Below are 19,187 nucleotides of genomic sequence, written 5' to 3'. Positions count from 1 at the left end.
GATCATGTAAATCACTTATACCGGAAAGGTACTTTGATTACATCAAACGCCACTCGCGTAAATGGGTGGTTATAAAGGTGGAATTAAGTATCCGGAAAGTATGAGTTGAGGCATATGGATCAACGGTGGGATTTGTCCATCCCGATGACGGATAGATATACTCGGGCCCTCTCGGTGGAATGTCGTCTAATGTCTTGCAAGCATATGAATAAGTTCATAAGAGACCACATACCACGGTACGAGTAAAGAGTACTTGTCGGAGACGAGGTTGAACAAGGTATAGAGTGATACCGATGATCAAACCTCGGACAAGTAAAAATATCGCGTGACAAAGGGAATTGGTATCGTATGTGAATGGTTCATTCGATCACTGAAGTCATCGTTGAATATGTGGGAGCTATTATGGATCTCCAGATCCCGCTATTGGTTATTGGTCGGAGTGAGTACTCAACCATGTCCGCATAGTTCACGAACCGTAGGGTGACACACTTAAAGTTGGATGTTGAAATGGTAGAACTTGAATATGGAATGGAGTTCGAATATTTGTTCGGAGTCCCGGATGAGATCCCGGACATCACGAGGAGATCCGGAATGGTCCGGAGAATAAGATTCATATATAGGAAGTCATATTCCAAGTTTGGAAATGATCCGGTGCATTTATGGCAGGTTCTAGAAGGTTCTAGAAAAGTCCGGAAGAAATCACCATGGAAAGTAGAGTCCCGGAGGGACTCCACCTTGCATGGCCAGCCAACCCTAAAGGGGAGGAGTCCAAGGTGGACTCCCCTAGGGTGGCCGGCCAACCCCCTCATGGAAGGGGGAATCCCACCCCAAGTGGGATTCCCACCTTGGGTAGGTTTCCCTACATATGGGAGGTTTCATTGTTGGGGTCTTATTCGAAGACTTGGATACCAACACTTTGGGATTTCCACCTATATAATGAGGAGGAGAGGGAGGGGGCTGCCCACTCTTGGCCGCACCACCTAGGGCTGCCCTTGGCCGGCGCCCTAGCCCCCCCTCTCTCCCCAAACCCTAGCGGTATCTCTCCTCCACCACATCCCGCACGCTTAAGCGAAGCTCCGTCGGATTTCTCCACCACCACCGACACCACGCCATCGTGCTGTCGGATTCAAGAGGAGCTACTACTTCCGCTGCCCGCTGGAACGGGGAGGTGGACGCCGTCTTCATCAACAACCGAACGTGTGACCGAGTACGGAGGTGCTGCCCGTTCGTGGCGCCGGAAGCGATCGTGATCAAGATCTTCTACGCGCTTTTGCAAGCGGCAAGTGAACGTCTACCGCAGCAACAAGAGCCTCATCTTGTAGGCTTTGGAATCTCTTCAAGGGTGAGACTCGATATCCCCTCGTTGCTACCGTCTTCTAGATTGCATCTTGGCTTGGATTGCGTGTTCGCGGTAGGAATTTTTTGTTTTCTATGCAACGTTATCCTACACCGCTGAGCTGATGAAGTTCCCAAAGCTTCCAGAGTCGACGAGAATAAGGACCTGTTTATCTCGTATGGTGCCTTGGAGACGCAGACTTTTCTTTTTCACAGTTCCACCAATGGCTCCCAAGGACATGTGCATGAATGTTTCTTCGCTGCTGCTGTTGCCCTCGGACTCCTCGCCTTCACTGTCAACCACCGACAGTTGCAATATCTCGACGAGTTCCTCGACAAGAGTGATATGTACTGATTTACTGCATTTGTGGCCCGGATGAAACTTATCACCACATTTGAAGCACTCGCCTCGTTCTCTTCTTTGAGCTTTGAGGAGTTGAAACTTGTTCTGCCATTGTGGTTTGATATCCCCCTTGTCCTTGTCTTCGGTTTTGTGGTTGAGGATCCCTTTGCCGGAAAATCTAGTTCTTGCATAAGCTGGCTGATAATTGCTTTTGTACCGTGAAGGAGGTGAAAATGGCCTTGATTCTTCAGACAATTCTTCCTGCGTTTCAGCAAGAGACAAGGCGACATCAAATGTTCGAGGATGATGCAAACGAATAGCACGCTGTATATCTTTGCGTAATCCTTTGACAAATTTAGTAACAAAGAAAGCCTCATCATAATGTTTGTTATGAATCAAAATTTTGTGTCTAAGTTCCTCAAATTGTTGGTAGTATAGAGCTACTGTTTCTTTCTGTCTAGACCTTTTCTATAGCCTGTAAGTATCTATGGTGTTTGTTTTTACCAAATTTTTCATGAATTGCTACACACAACTCTTCCCAGCTATCTATATCATGCTCGGCCTCATATGTTTACAGCCACAAAGCAGCATTGCTTACAAAATGCATAGACGCGAAGCAAGCCCAGGTATCATGCTCTACATCATAAAGTGCAAAGTATTTCTCGCACACCCCCTTCCACCACTTGGGATTTTCTCCATCAAACTTAGGGAAATCAGTTTTGGGAGGTCTACTGCTGGTCCTATTGTATGAACGAGATTCGTGAGTGAAGCTATCGGCAGATCGGTTGGACATGTCAAATTTCACAGGAGTGTTGGGGAATTTTCGCGTACCCTTGCCCAGGGCAGGTGCCATTGCCTTGGAGGCTCTGGTCACGATACCCTGTGGATGATGATCCTCGCGGTGCCCATCGGGCTGTGGCGTCTCGTCGTCGTCTGAGGACAGCGCCGATTCGAGCACAGCCACACGCTCACCCACTTCCGCCAGGGATAGTTGCAGAGCATGAAGAGAACCCTCCACGGTCGGCATGCATCCAGGAGGAGAAGCTCTTGAGGTTCTCGCACATCGTTGTCTGGTTGACAGCGAATGATGCAAGCGAGGCGTTGATGGCCTTAAGTGCCGCTGTCGTATCCTCCCCTTGCTTCTTCATCGCCGCGCCGAAGGAGACCATATCTGCTTGTAGCTTCTCCATGGCTACGAACTCACACCCCGCCCACGTCGTCGAAGTCGTGGCGAGTGTCAGCCGTCGCTGCCGAGAGGTTCCCCCGATCTTGCTCGCTGGATGGATCGGGATCTGGCTAGACGAGGAAGGATCTGCACCCGCGCCCGTCTCCCCGTCCGAGCAGCCCGCGCCGCCACTGAACCACCGCCGATCTCGATTTTTTTTGGAATTTTTGTGGGCATTTTGGTGGATTTTTGGTGGCGATTTCGGAGGATCTATGGCTCTGATACCATGTGTAATACCCTAGATCTCTCACACACAGGATTCTCACGATTATCGTCTAGGATTCGAGCAAGGATCTGATACACCTCCGCATCACGCAGCTGGGAATCCTGACGAGCCGAAGCTCCGGAGAGGAAGGAGAGAGAGAGAGACTCGACGAGTTAGGATTGGTTTAGCAATACATTGGATGCCTTTGACCGGATGCAGCCGTGGCTAATAAACGACCCTGGTACACTGGTAGGTGGGCCAGCTGGTATCAGATATCACTGATGGCGACCCTGGTCATGCTCGGTTAATGATGAATGATCTGATATCAGATACCATTGAAGTTCTCACTGACAGCAAGCAGGCCTGTTTTTTGACAAACGAAGAAGATCTTCGCAATCACAAACGATGAATTGATATAAAGGATGACAAGAATCTCAAATATTGACAAAAAGTTTGATACATATATATATTCATATTCATCGATTCATGTAGCATAATACAATATTTGTACAGGGATAAACGAAGGCATAAAAATGCTTGTATTTTTACATAAGACAGAGGCAGGCAATGTCGACAAGACGCCTAGTATCGACCCAAGGCTCGCTGAATCCTCCTGCGGCTGATCCGACTGGCGCGCGAGGAGCACGTGCTGGCGCCGCTCCTCTGGTACGGGTGATGGCGGCGGTGGCACGGACGCGACTCGTCGCCAGACACCTGGGGCGACGGAGGCGGCGTGCTGGGCGTGTAATCCGGCGACGCGGCGTGACTTGGAGGAGTCGACGGAGTGTAGTACGGCGACGCGCGTGACTCGGCGTCAGACACCAGGAGTGACGAAGGCGGCGTACTGGGCCTGGGCGTGTAGTCCGGCGACGCGGGGTACCTCGGAGGAGTCGACGGAGTGTAGTCCGGTGACGCGGCGTGGCAAGAAGGCGTCGACGGAGTGTAGTCAGGCGATGCAGCGCGATCTGACGGCGTCAGTGGCGTGTAATCCGGGGACGACGGAGGCACCATGTGGAAAACGAGCCGCGACGACGGGCTCGAGGGCGTGTAGTCCGGCGACACGGCGCGCAGTGAAGGGCTCGAGGGCGTGTATTCCGGCGACACGGCGCGCAGCGAAGGGCTCGAGGGCGTGTACCCCGTGGACGACGAGGTGTAGGGCTCGTCGAAGTCCAAGAAGAAGGGGACGCCCGTTGACGATGGCGAGTAGTCTGGTGAATCCGCACGCGGCGATGGGCTCGACGGCGTGTAGTCCGGCGACCCCGCGCGCGGCGAAGGGCTCGAAGGCGTGTACTCCTCGTAGTACTCCACATACGACGGGCTGTAGGACGAGTCCAAGAAGAAGAGGGCGTCCGTCGACGAAAGCATCAGGCCGCGCTGGGACGGCGGCGAGGGCGCACCCGGCGTGTATGACGGCGGCGATGAGAGGGAGTCGGCGCTGGGGCAGAACTCTGACGCGAGCGCCATCATCGTGCTGGATCGCTCTTGCTCGGTCGCTCGCTCGTGTGGCGATCACAGAAGTGGAGATTGGCGGAGGAGGAAGGCCGCGCGCGATCGAACATTTATCAGGGTGGTCGCGTGGCATGCACGCACCGATTTCATCCGGAAGTCGGATCGGATTCGGATCTCATTCGGGGCGGTCGCGTGTACTGGCTAGTGCTGTAGTACACGATGATGGGGGTGGCTGACGCGTCCGCCATGGTCGATCAGTCTTCTACGACCGGATGCTCGGCGAGCTGCGCGCGCAACCTGGGCATCGGCGAGTTCATCAGCAGCGCACCAGCAGCGGCAACAAGCTGGTTCGACTACACTTGTACTCTTTTCGCGGGCATCAACGCCGTCGGGCTCATGCTCTACCTCTGGTTGCCTACAACAACCGCAAGAGGATCATCTGATCGAGTGAGTACTGGGGATGATCACTTTGATCTACGACAGACGATTGTCATGCATCCATTAGGTAGGAAAAACAAACATCTGCTATTAAGCAGGCAGAGAAAGAAATTGATGGATCATAGCTGCCACCTATCATGAGCTAGCTTGAGTGTCCAAGATGATAACGATGCGCTCATTCATCCGAGGATAGGATAAGATGCAACCATAGATGGAGCAGTTGCTCGCAGTGATAACATTGCACTACTACCATTCTTTTATCCTGAAGATATCTGATATATTCTGGAGGGCTGAATTCTGAATTGATGCCTATAATATTGACATTACAAATCGATCTTTTCCTGAATCCTGATCGAGATAATTCAGCTTGGTGTGATGAATCATGTTACGGGACACCAAAGCCTGTGCTTTAGCTGTGTTGCGTCTACTGGCGTTTTTCTTTAAATGCTTAGCACCTGCAACTGCAAGTGACCTTATTAGTTTTCCTGCCACACCATCATGTTGCTGTCACAGCTAACCTGTTATGTTTTTCCCCATTCAGACAGTCGCTCACTAGCGTAGCAGGCGCAAGACAATGCAAACTTTTTTTTTTTCGACGTGCAAGACAATGCAAACTGAATCTGCATGCATTCGACCCCGTTGTAAAAACTGTCCAATGATGCAGTATCTATCTGTTCCAAAACCCAAGAGATAAGGGAAGTGCAATACTCCTTGTTCAGTTCTACATCGTACTTCTCAGTTTCAAATTAATAGACTGAAATGCAATTTCTTGGAGGAGTTTTCATCTTCTTGCACTCGAACACAATTCTTGACAAGTGAAAATCAATGGTTTTCCAAAGACGCCAGACGTCCATTTCCCGGTTTTCCCCACTTGATTAGCTTCATGTTAACACTATATATCAATTGTGAGGACTAAGAACAAACACACGCTAAAGAAACCACCCCCTGATACTGGTCAGCTTACTATTGACACAACCAGGCCCCATGTTCGAAGTCCATTTAGGAGAACAGTTATACCCATGTCAAACCAGGCCGCATGTTCGAAGTTCATTTAGGAGGAATTTTTAGTGGGAGACAATGTTTTTGTTAAGAAATTTGTGCTAACTTCATCAATCTTGAAGCTTCGTGATCCCAGTATTCGATATGCTTTGTGATAGCGTTCGTGTATGCTGGAGGTGTGCGTGTGCGCGCGTGTGTTTGCGTCAAAAAATATTCACACTACCAATTGCAATGAAAATGCAAATTGATGTCCTTTTTTTGAGTTGTAATCCACTGCTTTATTAAACGGGACGGTGGTTACAATCCGACTGAATCACGTCAGCCAAAAATCCAGGTATTACATCAAAGCGAACAAAATCTACTACGCTAAGAGCTTCCTTGGCACTCCTGATTCCATGAAAACTCAAACAACTTCATCACGTATTGGGATATGTTGACAAGCTTATCACCACGATTCACTATATAGGTGGCCATGCCAAGAAGCTTTGAAAGAGTTGTTTTATCAAATTCGAGTTTTCTATCTAGTTTGTTTTCAAATTATTATCACAATGCCAAGCTTTGTTATTTTCCAAAATAGAAAAGCGTAGATGTGGAACTTTTTTTTTCACATTCATGCCAACACCAGACAAAGGTTACACTTTTGGGTTGATAGAGCCATGGAATCCACAAAATTGAAAAAATGGCTAAAGTTTCCTACTCCAGATACCCCTGCATGTCATCGTCGTGGTAGATCAAAGGAAGAAATCATTTGATGTGGCCAACCAATCTATCATTGAGGCACCTTAAAAAGCATATATGGATCATATTGAACAGATGGACAGGTGGAGGCAAGAAACATAAGGTTTTTAGAGCCGCTTATTCATGAGGCCTACATCTATGGTGCATGACTACAAGCACTTCTCCCACCATAGCTCACGGCTTCTGGAGTATGGTCAAGGTGATCGCATGAACTCCATGTTTGTTGCATGTCGTGTCCTCTATTGTTCAGTAGAAAGACCACGACATAAATCGACACAAAATGCACCGTTGTGGTACCCTCCTCGAATTAGGCTTTCGCCCCGCTTTATAAATAAAGCCACACACGACCAAACCGATACAAGGTAGAGGGGGAGACCTCTTTACAAAGCAGATCAAAGATAAAAACAGATAAAAGAAAGGAGATGTCACACCCTCCAAGGTACAACCGACACTACTAACTAAAGATGCACCCCGCCTTCTTGTGAAACCACCGGACAACGTCGTCTCATACCCACCAAGTTATTTGCCGGGAAGGGCCGCCTGCCCTCCCGCTCCGGGCCGTGGAGCGCCGATCCTGCCCGCAGACAACAAGTACCAGGAACTAAGACCCCAATGTCACGTGTAAAAGATAGGAAGCCGCCAAGTCCACCCTTCGCCGGGATCGAAGCACCGAGAGAGGATCTGAGCATGCCCGCCGATGACAACGAGAACTGCCCACGGGAATCCAAGCTCCACGACGACGCCCCCAAGAGGGTAACGACACAAGGTGCCGCCGTCGCCAAGACCGAGAACGGTCAGAGGTTTTCACCCGAAGCTCAAGCACAGGGGAGCGACCAGAACGGTGCCCCCAAGAGGGACACGACACCCGCGGGCGCCGTCACCGTTGGCGCCAAAGCGCTGGGCTTTCGCCCGAAATCGACTCCCGCCGCACGAAGGACCGATGTGCAGCCCGTCGTCATCAAACAGAGCCTCCGAGACCAGATCTGGGAGCCGCCACTGCCGAAGCACTACCGACGCCAGGAATCCCCGCTGCCCACTCCACGCCATCCCCATGTCCCAGGAGATAAGCCACCACCCCCGCAATGTCGCTCGCCGTAGAGCCAAACGTGCAGCTTCCAGGGCCGCCGCCCCGGCATCCACACCCAACCCATCAGCCGGCAGCCACCACCATATAGACCAACGGCAGGGGCAAGGGGCGTGAGAGGTCGAACCGAAGATCGAGCGGACACCGATCTGGCACGCGGTGGCTGCCAACCGAGGCCCGCCTGGCCCCGGACTGGTCGCGGCCAACGTACGCAGAGAGGCCCGCCAGGCCCAGATCGGGCCCAGATCTCGCCCGCCTGGCCCAGATCGGGCCCAGATCTTGCCGGCGCTGCCCACCTGCCGCGCTGCGCCGCCAGCCGTGCCGCCAATGGTTGCCGCCGTCGTCCCCAGCCAGATCCTCGCGCCTCAGCCGCCGCCGTTGTACCGCAGGCCCCCGCTGCAAGAGATGGAGTCGAGCCCGCGCCGCCCGAGACCAGCCGCCGCCGCAGCAGCAGCACGCCGCCCCGAGCACGCCGACACCACAACGAGGTCACCACGCCGCCGGAGGACCGACCGCGCCACCGCACCCCTCGCCAAGTACGTGCCCTCGACAGCCGCCGCGGCCCGCGCCGTTTCTCCGTGCGAGGGGGAAGGAGGGCCCCGCCGCTGCTAGCGCCCAGGCTTTGCCCGGCGACGCCGTCCGGCGGCGGCGAGGAGGGGGGGGAGGAGAGGTAGGGGCGGAGAAGGAGGCGGCTAGGGTTCCCTCCCCGTCGCCCACGGGAGCGACGAGAGAGGGCACGGGGAAAAAGAACGTTGTGGTACCCATTGAATGAAGAGGAGGGAGAGACACAAGTTGAATGTGAAGCACCTCTAAGTTGTGGGATACATAGGAAGAAGAAGGTCCACCAAAGCCTAGAGACATATATTAAAAAAAATCATTGTGCTAGAGTGTATGTTTTAAGTTCTTATGTTTGCCTATTAACACCGATGCTACTTTAATATCGAGTATAGTGTGCAGCTAGGTGATCGTAAAAAAATACAGAAACAGGAAGACGTATTTGAAAGATCCAATAAACAAGCACTAAAGGTACAAGAACAAATGATTACATGCAACTCATAGACTCTAAAACTTTCTACTTTTCCCGCAACTAAGAAATACATAGCGTATGGTACTCTAGAATTTTCCATTTACCCTTACAACTAGATATGCAAAAATAAACTCTATAAAATCTCTATCGAGATATTTGCTAGAAAATACACATTAGACTCTCTGCCCCAAAAAAATTAAGATACTTAAATTATACCTAAATATACACATAAACACTTTGGTTTATTCGCCACAAATTAATCTGGTTATGTGTGTGACTTTTCCCTTTTTCCTCTTATTGTATCTAGAGATAATTGATTGAATAAAATGATTCATAATAAATAATGCAACAAAAGTTAGAAATGGCTCATGTCACTTTTTTAGAAAACAAGTTAAATTATTTCAATTGCATTTTGATGACAAACCCTATAAGTTGTATGATAGTAATATTGCATCTTAAATATTTTGGTACAGTATCAAAGTTGTCAATTTGTTAAGTGTAATAGAAAAATATAGTTCAAATACAAAATGTGATAGGATTTGAACGTAACGGTTAGAACTATGGTAAGTTTCAATACAAACTTATTGGATCTAAATATATTGTTTGCACAGTTGTAGTGTTTACTCTAGCTTTATGACCTTCAACATAGAGACAATTGAGTATCACTCAAGCCATTGTTTACTATGATAGATTAACTCATTGGGTATGTAGGATATACTTTGTTAATTTATTGGATTTTTACATTGACATATTTTTTTTGTAAGATTAGATTAAGTCTTACATTTTTAGTATATTTTAATGTATCTATCTGCACATATTACTAGATTATTATGATGGTGTGTGATGATGCTCTTGTATATTTTGGCAATATGTTGGTAGTTTCATCTTCTATCATGCATCATATAATTTATGGAGAGTCATAAGAAAGCCGGACGTTTTAGGCAATATGAAAAGCATGAATGAAAATAATTGCATCACTCCAAACCAAGCACATGTTCAACTATGTGGACGGACGAAATCCAGGACATAGTAAAAGGTAAGTAGAAATATCCATTTTCACTGATCTTCTAACCTGAAGACATCACCACCATAACATTCTTAAGGAGAATATACCAGGGTTATGGATAAAAATTCATGAAAGAAATACTCACCAGAGTTACTTTTTCCCATGAAATTCATAACATGTTGCACCGAACCCAGCCATCTTTGAAATAAATAAAACCAAACTTTATTTGTGGAACATTAAACAAAATAATTCTACACAGAATATTTAATCGATTGGCACCTCTTAGTAAGTTGGGTCTGATTTTAGTCAACACTAACTCTTTACACCCTGTCTTCTCATGCCTCCGTGCCCATCTCCATATGCTAGCTTGCAGTACCAAACTATGGAAGATCGGACATTATGAAACCATTCCATTGTCAATAAAGAATGAACAAATTATACACGGAGGCACATAGATCACTGTATATCACTCAACAAGCACATGTTGAAGTAAATATGTACGTGCAGGAACAAACAATTGTATATCACTCAACAAGCACATAGATCATTGTATTTCATTTCCCGATCCCCCCTACCGATTAGCCTCATGTCAACACTACCATTGTGATGAGTAGGAACAAACACAAGCTAAACAAAACACTTTGAGCGCCCTCTTTTTGGTTAGCTTAGTATTCACACTACCAAGAACCAAAATATGATTGGATGGTTATACCCCATCCAACCAAGGCCAAACCACATGTTTTAGACCCATCTATCCCATTTAGGTGGAGTATTCTTTTAGCGGAAGACAATATTCCCCTTTTTGATGATTTTGTCAATCTTGAAGCCCTTTGAACCTGGTCTTCAAAGCATTGGGATAGCATGTGCTTATGGTGGTGGTGTATGTGTGTGTATGTTTGCGTCTAAAAATATTTGACACTACCAGTTACAATGAAAAGGCCCATTAAAGCGATCATTTCATGACAACTAAGCTTATAACCATGATTCAATATAATGGTGTCCATGCCAACAAAATTTGAAAGAGTCATTTTGCCAAGTTGAGTTTAAAATCTAGACCTTCTTGCAAATATTTATCGATCATACCTATGTTATTTCCAGAATAGGGATTATGAGGTGTACTTTCCCTGGTAAAAGAACAAAGGGTGAGTTTTCGCTACCATCATTGCAAAAACATCATAGTCCTGACACTTCTTTGTTCTTGATAATTCATGCCAACACCAGACAAAGGCTACACTTTTGGCTTGATAGAGTCATGGAATACAAAAGTCCTACACCTAATACTCCGCTATGTCATTATCATGGAAGATCGAAGGCAGAAATAAACCGATGGCCAATAGATATATCATGAGGTGCCATGGAAAAGCGTACATAGATCATATTGAAAAGTTGGAGAGGTGGTGGCAAGAAAACACCAATTTTTAAAAGCGGTTTATTCATGAAGCCTACATCCACATGGTATGACTACAAACACTCCTTCCATCATAGTAAGGCAGAAATAAACCGATGGCCAATAGATATATCATGAGGTGCCATGGAAAAGCGTACATAGATCATATTGAAAAGTTGGAGAGGTGGTGGCAAGAAAACACCAATTTTTAAAAGCGGTTTATTCATGAAGCCTACATCCACATGGTATGACTACAAACACTCCTTCCATCATAGTTCGTGGCCTCCAGAGCACTGGCAACCTCGTATTTGTTACATGTTGATTATACTTTAGGTGTCCTCTATTATTTAACAGAAAGTCTGCTACTTAAATGGACACAAATTGTTGTACACTACGTCTATTACAACTTTTGAGTTATAACGTGTAACCTTCTCAAATAGTGAAGGTTGACTCATGGTGTTTGTAGCATGACTAGGAAGAGAATGTGCCATTGTGGTACCCATGGAATGAAGAGGAGAGACACACACAAACTATGAAGTGCGGCCAAAGTCGTGGGATACAAAGAAAGATGAAGCACCACCAAAGCCCTGAGACATATATTAAGAATATTCACTGCCGCTAAAGTTTTCGTTTTAAATATGGATATTACAACTTATGCTATTCTAATACCAAGTATAGAACAAGCATATGATGCTAGTTGATCATCAAAAATATAAAACCAGAAAATACACATTTGAATAAGAAAGATCCAACAAAAAAACAACACTGAAGATACAAAAACAAATCATTACATGCATCACATAGACTAAAAATTTCTATTTCTCCTTGAACTAAGATAGACAAGGAATATAATACTCTAGAATTCTCTATTACCGTTACATCTAGACATACATACATAAGCTTTGTAAACCTCTATTGAGATATTTGTAACAAAATATGCTTTAAACTCTGTTCAAAGTTATTTAAAGATACTAAAAATGAACCTCAATACATGCATGTACACTATGACCGATTTTACTGCCACAAATTAATCCATTGCCATGTGCAATTTGGTCCTTTTCCCCTTCTTGGATCTTGAGATAATTTAGTGAGTGAAATGTTTCCTAAGAAACAATGCAACACAAACCCTGCACACAAACCCTTTGTACCCTTTTCCCCTTCTAGTATAGCATCACTTTGTTTTAGCTCCACGATATTAAAAACATTGCACACAAACTCTTTGTACCCATATCATTTGAACTCTAAGTGATCTAGGATATGTTTGTTAATTTATTGGATCTTATGTGAAAACTTTTTAAAGCTTTGGAGTAAGTCTTATATTCTCAATACATTTTATATTTTGCATATCTCCAAAAAAAAAAGGGATTTTTCGTGTATTGGCATCATTCGTGCACTAGTTTGTCGGTTGACCTAACTTCTGAAATAGATGATGTCAACTATTTCAAATTGATTTCTCACAAAAATTTCACTTCTAAATTTGCATGAATCATTGTCTTTATTTTGATGAGGGCTTTAAAGTAGATTTTGGTTCGATATATTTTGATTAGTAGTATAAAAAAAGAATGAATGGATAAAAAACCACTAGTAGTAAACAAGTACTCTCACGCTTGTTCTCAGGTTGCTATACTAGATACTCCCTCCAATCCATGATAAGTATTAGGAATTTATTTAAAGTTTAATCGAATTTGAACTAAAGCCCCGTCATTTATTAGATCAGAGCGAGCAACAATTTGTAAAGGGCTGTTAGAAGCTTATGATGTTGCGGAGACATTAAGAAGCCGATGAAGAATATAACAATAATCTTCTATTTAAGGGAAATGCAATCCAAGATATAATAAGATGCAATGATAGAGCAATTGCACATGCACGTCATGGTAGGTACCATTCTTTTATTCCAAAGGGGTTCTGCTGGAGTTTACTCTACTGCCATGATTGATTGATCTCCCCCTTCATGATTGAAATTGGTAAAGGCACCGATATATCATAAGTGGAGTTTACTCAGTTAACATGATTGATTATCTCACATGAGAGAAATGAACTCAGATATGACTGATGTGATTTACCCCACACTTTTCCCTAGATGATAAACTGTGGTTTTCGGTCAAGGTCAGTATCACTACTAGCTTCTACCATCACCGCACCAAGCTCCGAAGACACGTGAGATCCCTCTGCTCCGACAGCTCAACTAGTAAGAGCTTGTACTACTAGCTTTTCCTAAATTGTCATTTTCATTTCCAGGACAAATAAATAAACTACAATCACAACACAATTCTATACGACGGTGGATAGCAATTTGGCTAATTTTAGAACGTCAAAATCACCAACCGATAGATAGATGTTCCCTCGAGGAGCATATCCATTCGGACCATCCTCTACCAATTCGGACCATCCCCTGCATCTGCTCCTCGCTGTGCTGCGCTGTGCTTCATGCCTTCATGACAAACAAACAAAAATAACATTTTTTTTTCACAGAAGAAGAACAAAAAAAAAGATTGTCATTTTCGAGGGTGTCTAGGCAGCTAGGCTAGGAAGGAAGGATAGGCTCCAGCCCGGCCGCGACTCAGACTCGATCCCGCGAGCACCTACCACCAACTCTCCTCTCCGGCCGCCGCCTCCGCCTCCCGCTCCGGTCCGGCCCGCCTCCACCACTCTCCCCGCTACATGGAAGCCGACGTGCCCATTGCCACCCCCACCCTCAGGTATCCGATTCCCCCTTTCATCCCCACCGTCTCCCTTTTTTCCTTTCTGGTCTACGCCCCGTCAACGATTCGGCCTTGCCTCGTCAATTCCGTGCTCCTTTTAGCCAGGCCGCGCGCGCTCTAGTCGCCGCCACGATTGCTGCTCGACTGGGTCAGAGAGACTCCCGGATCCTGTTCCTCTCGTCTCGTCTTAGGTTTCCAGTGGTGCTGAGCTTGGTTGCTGCCCTTTTAGCCGGATTATCCCATCTTTCCTAGGCTTTTATTCAGATGCCGACTTGAAAACACCCATCTTTCACGGGTCTCGTCTTTCAGTGATGTGGCTCCTTGATTTGCCTAACTATCCTCGGCCGCCCACGGGATATGCCGGCATCGTACTGTTAGAATCCATCTCTCCCGTTTTGCTTATGCTTGTTGCCGTTGGAATGAACCAAACGGAGCGTTATGTCTCACCCATACAGATGAAAATGTTGATTGTGTGACACGGGTTCTTGCTCGCTACCTAATAATCTTGCCAAGGTAGAACGCCGATCTGAAACTTGGTTAGGCTCTGGAACTGAAGATGTTCTTCAGATGCTGGTACTTGATAGTTTTATTACCCCACCTGTCTAATAAAGTTCCTATTTTACCCGCAAGAAAAAAGTCTAGGTGATTGTTGAAGATACTTATTCTTAACCTGTTTGCTTAGGTCGCCGGGGAAGGTCCTAGTTTTGGAAACTTATTTGCCTGACTTGGCATTTTAACCGTGTTTTCCAAAAAGGAAAAACCTTGAAATGACTATATTGTTTCCTTAATACTACCTCAGTTCTGTTTTAATCGACGCGGGAATCAATTAGCACCATGCACATAGTCAACTAAGGCCCGCGTCGATTAAAAGCGTCCAGAGGGAGTAGAAGTTATTTTTTCGTGTGGTGAGAAGGTTGGAATAGAATAATTTTGCTGCTTTTATATGATATTTAGTTGAGATTAAAAGGCTCTGTTTTCGTTGTTGTACACGTGACTTAGTTCCCATTAAATTATGTACTTTTTTATTGGAATGTTTAGCCTTTATTCCTCCATATTCCGTGCTAAATTTCTGCTCCTTTTGACACAATGTGAGGTATAAAATTCTGAATGAATCTCAGTGTTTTGTTGCAGAAATCTTAGTTGATAGGGTTCTTTGGAGCTGCAGATCCAGAGCACGTTTTGCTCATTGACTTGCTTGCAGCGACATGGGTCTGAAGTCTTAAAAGTGTCAAGAGGGATTTCCATTGCTTCTTTTCCATAGCTGTAACCTGTGAAAATAAGCTGGGTTTTCTTTAATACTTGTGGAGATCGTTAAGATGAAGATTACACGAGGAGCAGCCCCATTTCTTCTCTGCCTCTGTGCGGTGGTTTGCCTCATGGCTCAAATAGGGACTGCGAATGTAGTTCTAATGGGGAATAACCTTACTTTTTCATTCGACGATGTTGAGGCAAATTTTGGTAAGTTCTGGATATCTTAGCATCATCTAGCTCTGACAGAGTAGAGTAGCAACTTCTAATATTTAGATGTCACCACATCTGTTTGCATGCCTTGATGTCTCCTCCAACTGTTACTTATTACTCCCTCCGTTCTATAATTCTTGTCGCGGATTCAGACATATCTATGCATAAAAAGTGTCTAGATACATCCAAATCAGGACAAGAATTATGGAACGGAGGGAGTACCAGTTTATGTGCTAATACTTGGTTTCATACCGATTAGTTGCACTATTGATTTCTGTTGAGTTCTGGACATGCACATATGTTTGTGCTGTGCTGCATTTGCGTACATTGTTTTCTCGGAAGGACTCACCATGCCATTTCAATTGATTTGCAGCTCCCGGAGTGAAAGGTTCAGGTGTTAATGGCATAGTTTATACTGCTGAACCTTTGAATGCCTGCGGTGCTTTAACAAACAAAGCAGTCAAGGGTCCGCCTTCTCCATTTGCATTGATTATTAGGGGTGGTTGCACATTTGATGAGAAAGTGAAGAATGCACAGGATGCTGGATTCAAAGCTGCAATTGTATATGACAATGAAAATAGTGGGGTTTTGGTTTCAAGTAATATACCTTTTCACTCTCACTCGTACTTGGTTTTCTATGTTTCTTGATATTACTTGCACAGCTGGCTGCATCATACTCCTTTCTCATGGTATCAACGTATGACCAACACAAATAGATGGATATTTTTCCTTTTGTTTGGCACATTGTTGCATTAAGCACAAATACTTCCAGAGATGATCCCCAGATAAATGAAATATAGAAGTTACTGTTGAACGGAACCTGATATGAAATCATATCAGTGACTATAATTTTACTAGTTCATGTTTAACATTCTTCATAGCATATTATTTTTGCACTATCTAACTAAGAAGAACTGTAACAGTGGCTGGAAGCTCAAGTGGTATTCAGATATACGCCGTGTTCATTTCGAAGGTCTCAGGGGAGGTTCTGAAGAAATTTTCAGGCTCTACTGACGTAGAGGTGTGGATAATACCCACATTTGAGAACTCTGCCTGGTCGATCTTGGCAATTTCGTTTATATCACTCCTTGCCATGTCTGCTGTTTTGGCTACTTGTTTCTTTGTGAGAAGACATCGAATAAGGCGGGACCGGCCTAGAAATCAAGAAACCCGAGAATTCCATGGAATGAGCAGCCAACTAGTAAAGGCAATGCCAAGCCTTATTTTCACAAAGGTGCAAGAGGACAATTGTACGTCGTCAATGTGTGCCATTTGCTTGGAAGATTACAGTGTCGGAGAAAACCTAAGAGTGCTGCCTTGCCGTCACAGTATGTCTTGCCAACTCTGTAACACCATAAGTGTTTTATAAAGAAGTACAAAAACTACTCACCTCTATATGCTATACTTTAAGCTTCAATCTTCAAATTCAGAAGTACAAATAATATCTGTGCTAGGCTTTGAATCTGTTAGCGCAATGGCTCTGTGGTATGGAACAAATTTACTGAACTACTACTCGCTGCATTTATTATCATGTAGTAGGCGCTTGAAGTTCTTTGAGAACATATGAATATAGAATATCGGTATTGCCACTTGAAAACACCACAGTTGCATCTGAATTTCTCTGTAACATCACATTCTATTATTTCATCTTTTATCAAAATCATTAAGCAATATAATTGTAGATTTGTCAGTCAATTATTATCGTGAAAAGGAAAGTTTGAAATACACCAATGGGACTACTGTGTCCCTTTTATGCAACCAACCAGCTATCTGACTAGTTTGTTTTTGTAAGGCAGTATTCTGATATTTTGTTTGAATTACCTTGCAGAGTTCCATGCAGCTTGTGTGGACATGTGGCTCACATCTTGGAGATCATTCTGCCCCGTATGCAAGCGAGATGCAGGTGCTGGAGTATCAGCCCCTCCTGCGTCAGAGACTACTCCACTGTTTTCTTCTGCAGTTCACTTACCGTCCCCGACATCATCATTCCGTTCAAGTGTCGGAGCATCCCCTCCCAGGCCAATAAGCCGACGTCCTTCATCGCAATCCGTATCTCGTGTCTACTCCGTTTCCGGCACCCCACACTCCCCCAACAACACCCAAAGGCCTTACAGAAACACATCTGCCATGAGTACAAGCAGAAGCGGCGCAGACCTCTCAAACATGTCTTCTCCCCTCCTCCGCCCTCCGCACCTCAGTTCCACACACTCCCTGGTTGGCAACCACCTGTCTCCACCTGTCAACATAAGCTACGATTCCGGCTATGGATCGCGCAGCCGGCATCTCAGCTCATCGTACATTTCCAATTCCGGATACAGATCTTCCAGCCACCACTCCGTAGTTGGCAACAATCTGTCTCCACCGGTCAACATAGGCTACGCGCCACCGTACGCGTACCATTCTGGCTACGGATCGCCCAGCCCGCATCTCAGCTCGTCCTACATCTCCAATTCCGGGTATGGGTCTTCAGGCCAGCACTACCTGGGTTCATCCAGCCAGCACTACCTGGGTTCGTCCAGCCAGCACCACCTGGGTTCGTCCAGCCAGCACCACCTGGGTTCGTCCAGCCAGCACTACCTGGGTTCATCCAGTCAGCACCGGTCGTCTTACCTACGGCGCTGCGGTGAGTCGGGGCCCAGCCTGTCCACCATGGCCCCTCAGTCACCTCAGTCCCAGCTGAACCACCTGGCGGGCGCGTCGTCGGGCCAGTCCTTGCGGCAGTCCTACCTGAGGCACTGTGGTGATTCAGACGCGAGCCTGTCCGCCATGGCGTCGTCGGGCCAGTCGCTGCCGGGGTGCTGATAGTGCTCAGCGGAAGCCCGCTTCCTTCTCCATCCGCGCGTGCAAGAGATGCGTGACCTGTGAATACATACATTGAGGCGTGTGACATAGGCGATTGCTTGCTCGAGAGATAGAGAGGGAACTGAAAGTTGCATAGGTTTTTGTTCGTGTTTTTTTCTTTTGACGTTTTTGTGGTTTTAGTGGCTGTGTTATTTGTACATTATTATTATTCTTACATGTATACAGCGGCATGTGGAAACTAAGTGTTATATGAGACAGGATAGGGATGGTGGTTTTAAAGTTGTCGTGGTTATTATGGAAGTGGAATTAATGGTAAAGCTGGTTTAGATGCATTAGTCCTGATGTATGATCATGTCTCTGAGTGTATAGTGAAGCAAAAGACGTTCCTTTGTTCTTGTGTATGGTGAAGCAAGGGATGCTCCTTTCTCTTGTCAGCAAGGCAGCAGCAGAATGTATCTGCAGTTCCTCTTTCTTCCTTCTTTCCTAGAAGTCTTCCTTACAAAAAGGAAACTACTCATTTAAGGATTCAGAAATTTTAGCTGCCCCGCTAGGGTGTGCCTGTTAGCATAAGCAAGCACCAGGTACTTCAGTTCGGATTTAGAAATTTTAGAAGAAGAAAGATCAGAAACACAATTTGAAATTCCTTTACTTCTGTAAACATAAAATGTTGGTGTATGTACATTCTTGTATTTCCACCCTGCTAATAACTCGGCCTTTCTTGCTTCTAACTGATGAAAGCGTGATCTTTTAGCTGCATGCTTTTACTGAATCCACTGGGAGTGCCATAAAGGAGCAGTCTTCTGCTTCTTTGGCTAGTCAGATAAAGCTGTTCAGATATGTAATTATCAAAATCAAGTATAAATAAAGTTTCTGTTTTATACTCTGTCAAAAGTAGTACACGTGAAGCTAGATTGCAAACAAAAGAGTGTGTCAGATTGTCAATATATGCAGCACCGCCGTTCACAGATACTAATCCTATCCGTCCG

General features: G+C 45.6%; 1 protein-coding gene across 1 annotated transcript; it reads left to right on the top strand.

The window, feature by feature from the left end:
* Nucleotides 1–13,688: 13,688 nt before the first annotated feature.
* LOC124691190 (receptor homology region, transmembrane domain- and RING domain-containing protein 1-like) lies at nt 13,689–18,536 on the top strand. The gene is made up of 5 exons (XM_047224453.1): nt 13,689–13,935; nt 15,070–15,396; nt 15,773–15,997; nt 16,323–16,727; nt 17,228–18,536. Exons 2-5 carry the CDS (start codon nt 15,255–15,257, stop codon nt 18,199–18,201), a joined length of 1,746 nt encoding a protein of 581 aa, XP_047080409.1. The 5' UTR covers nt 13,689–13,935; nt 15,070–15,254; the 3' UTR covers nt 18,202–18,536.
* Nucleotides 18,537–19,187: the final 651 nt, after the last annotated feature.

Source organism: Lolium rigidum, chromosome 2, assembly GCF_022539505.1.
Source record: "Lolium rigidum isolate FL_2022 chromosome 2, APGP_CSIRO_Lrig_0.1, whole genome shotgun sequence".
In the NCBI taxonomy this organism is placed as follows: domain Eukaryota; kingdom Viridiplantae; phylum Streptophyta; class Magnoliopsida; order Poales; family Poaceae; genus Lolium; species Lolium rigidum.
Note: the sequence above shows the minus strand (reverse complement) of the source record. Positions and strands in the feature narration are given on the sequence as shown.

Bases quoted from the DNA above. Each gene is read 5' to 3' on its own strand.
- LOC124691190 (XM_047224453.1), top strand. From the start codon at position 15,255: ATGAAGATTACACGAGGAGCAGCCCCATTTCTTCTCTGCCTCTGTGCG. The intron at 15,397-15,772 runs GTAAGTTCTGGA...ATTGATTTGCAG, and splicing joins CGATGTTGAGGCAAATTTTG to CTCCCGGAGTGAAAGGTTCA. The intron at 15,998-16,322 runs GTAATATACCTT...GAACTGTAACAG, and splicing joins TAGTGGGGTTTTGGTTTCAA to TGGCTGGAAGCTCAAGTGGT.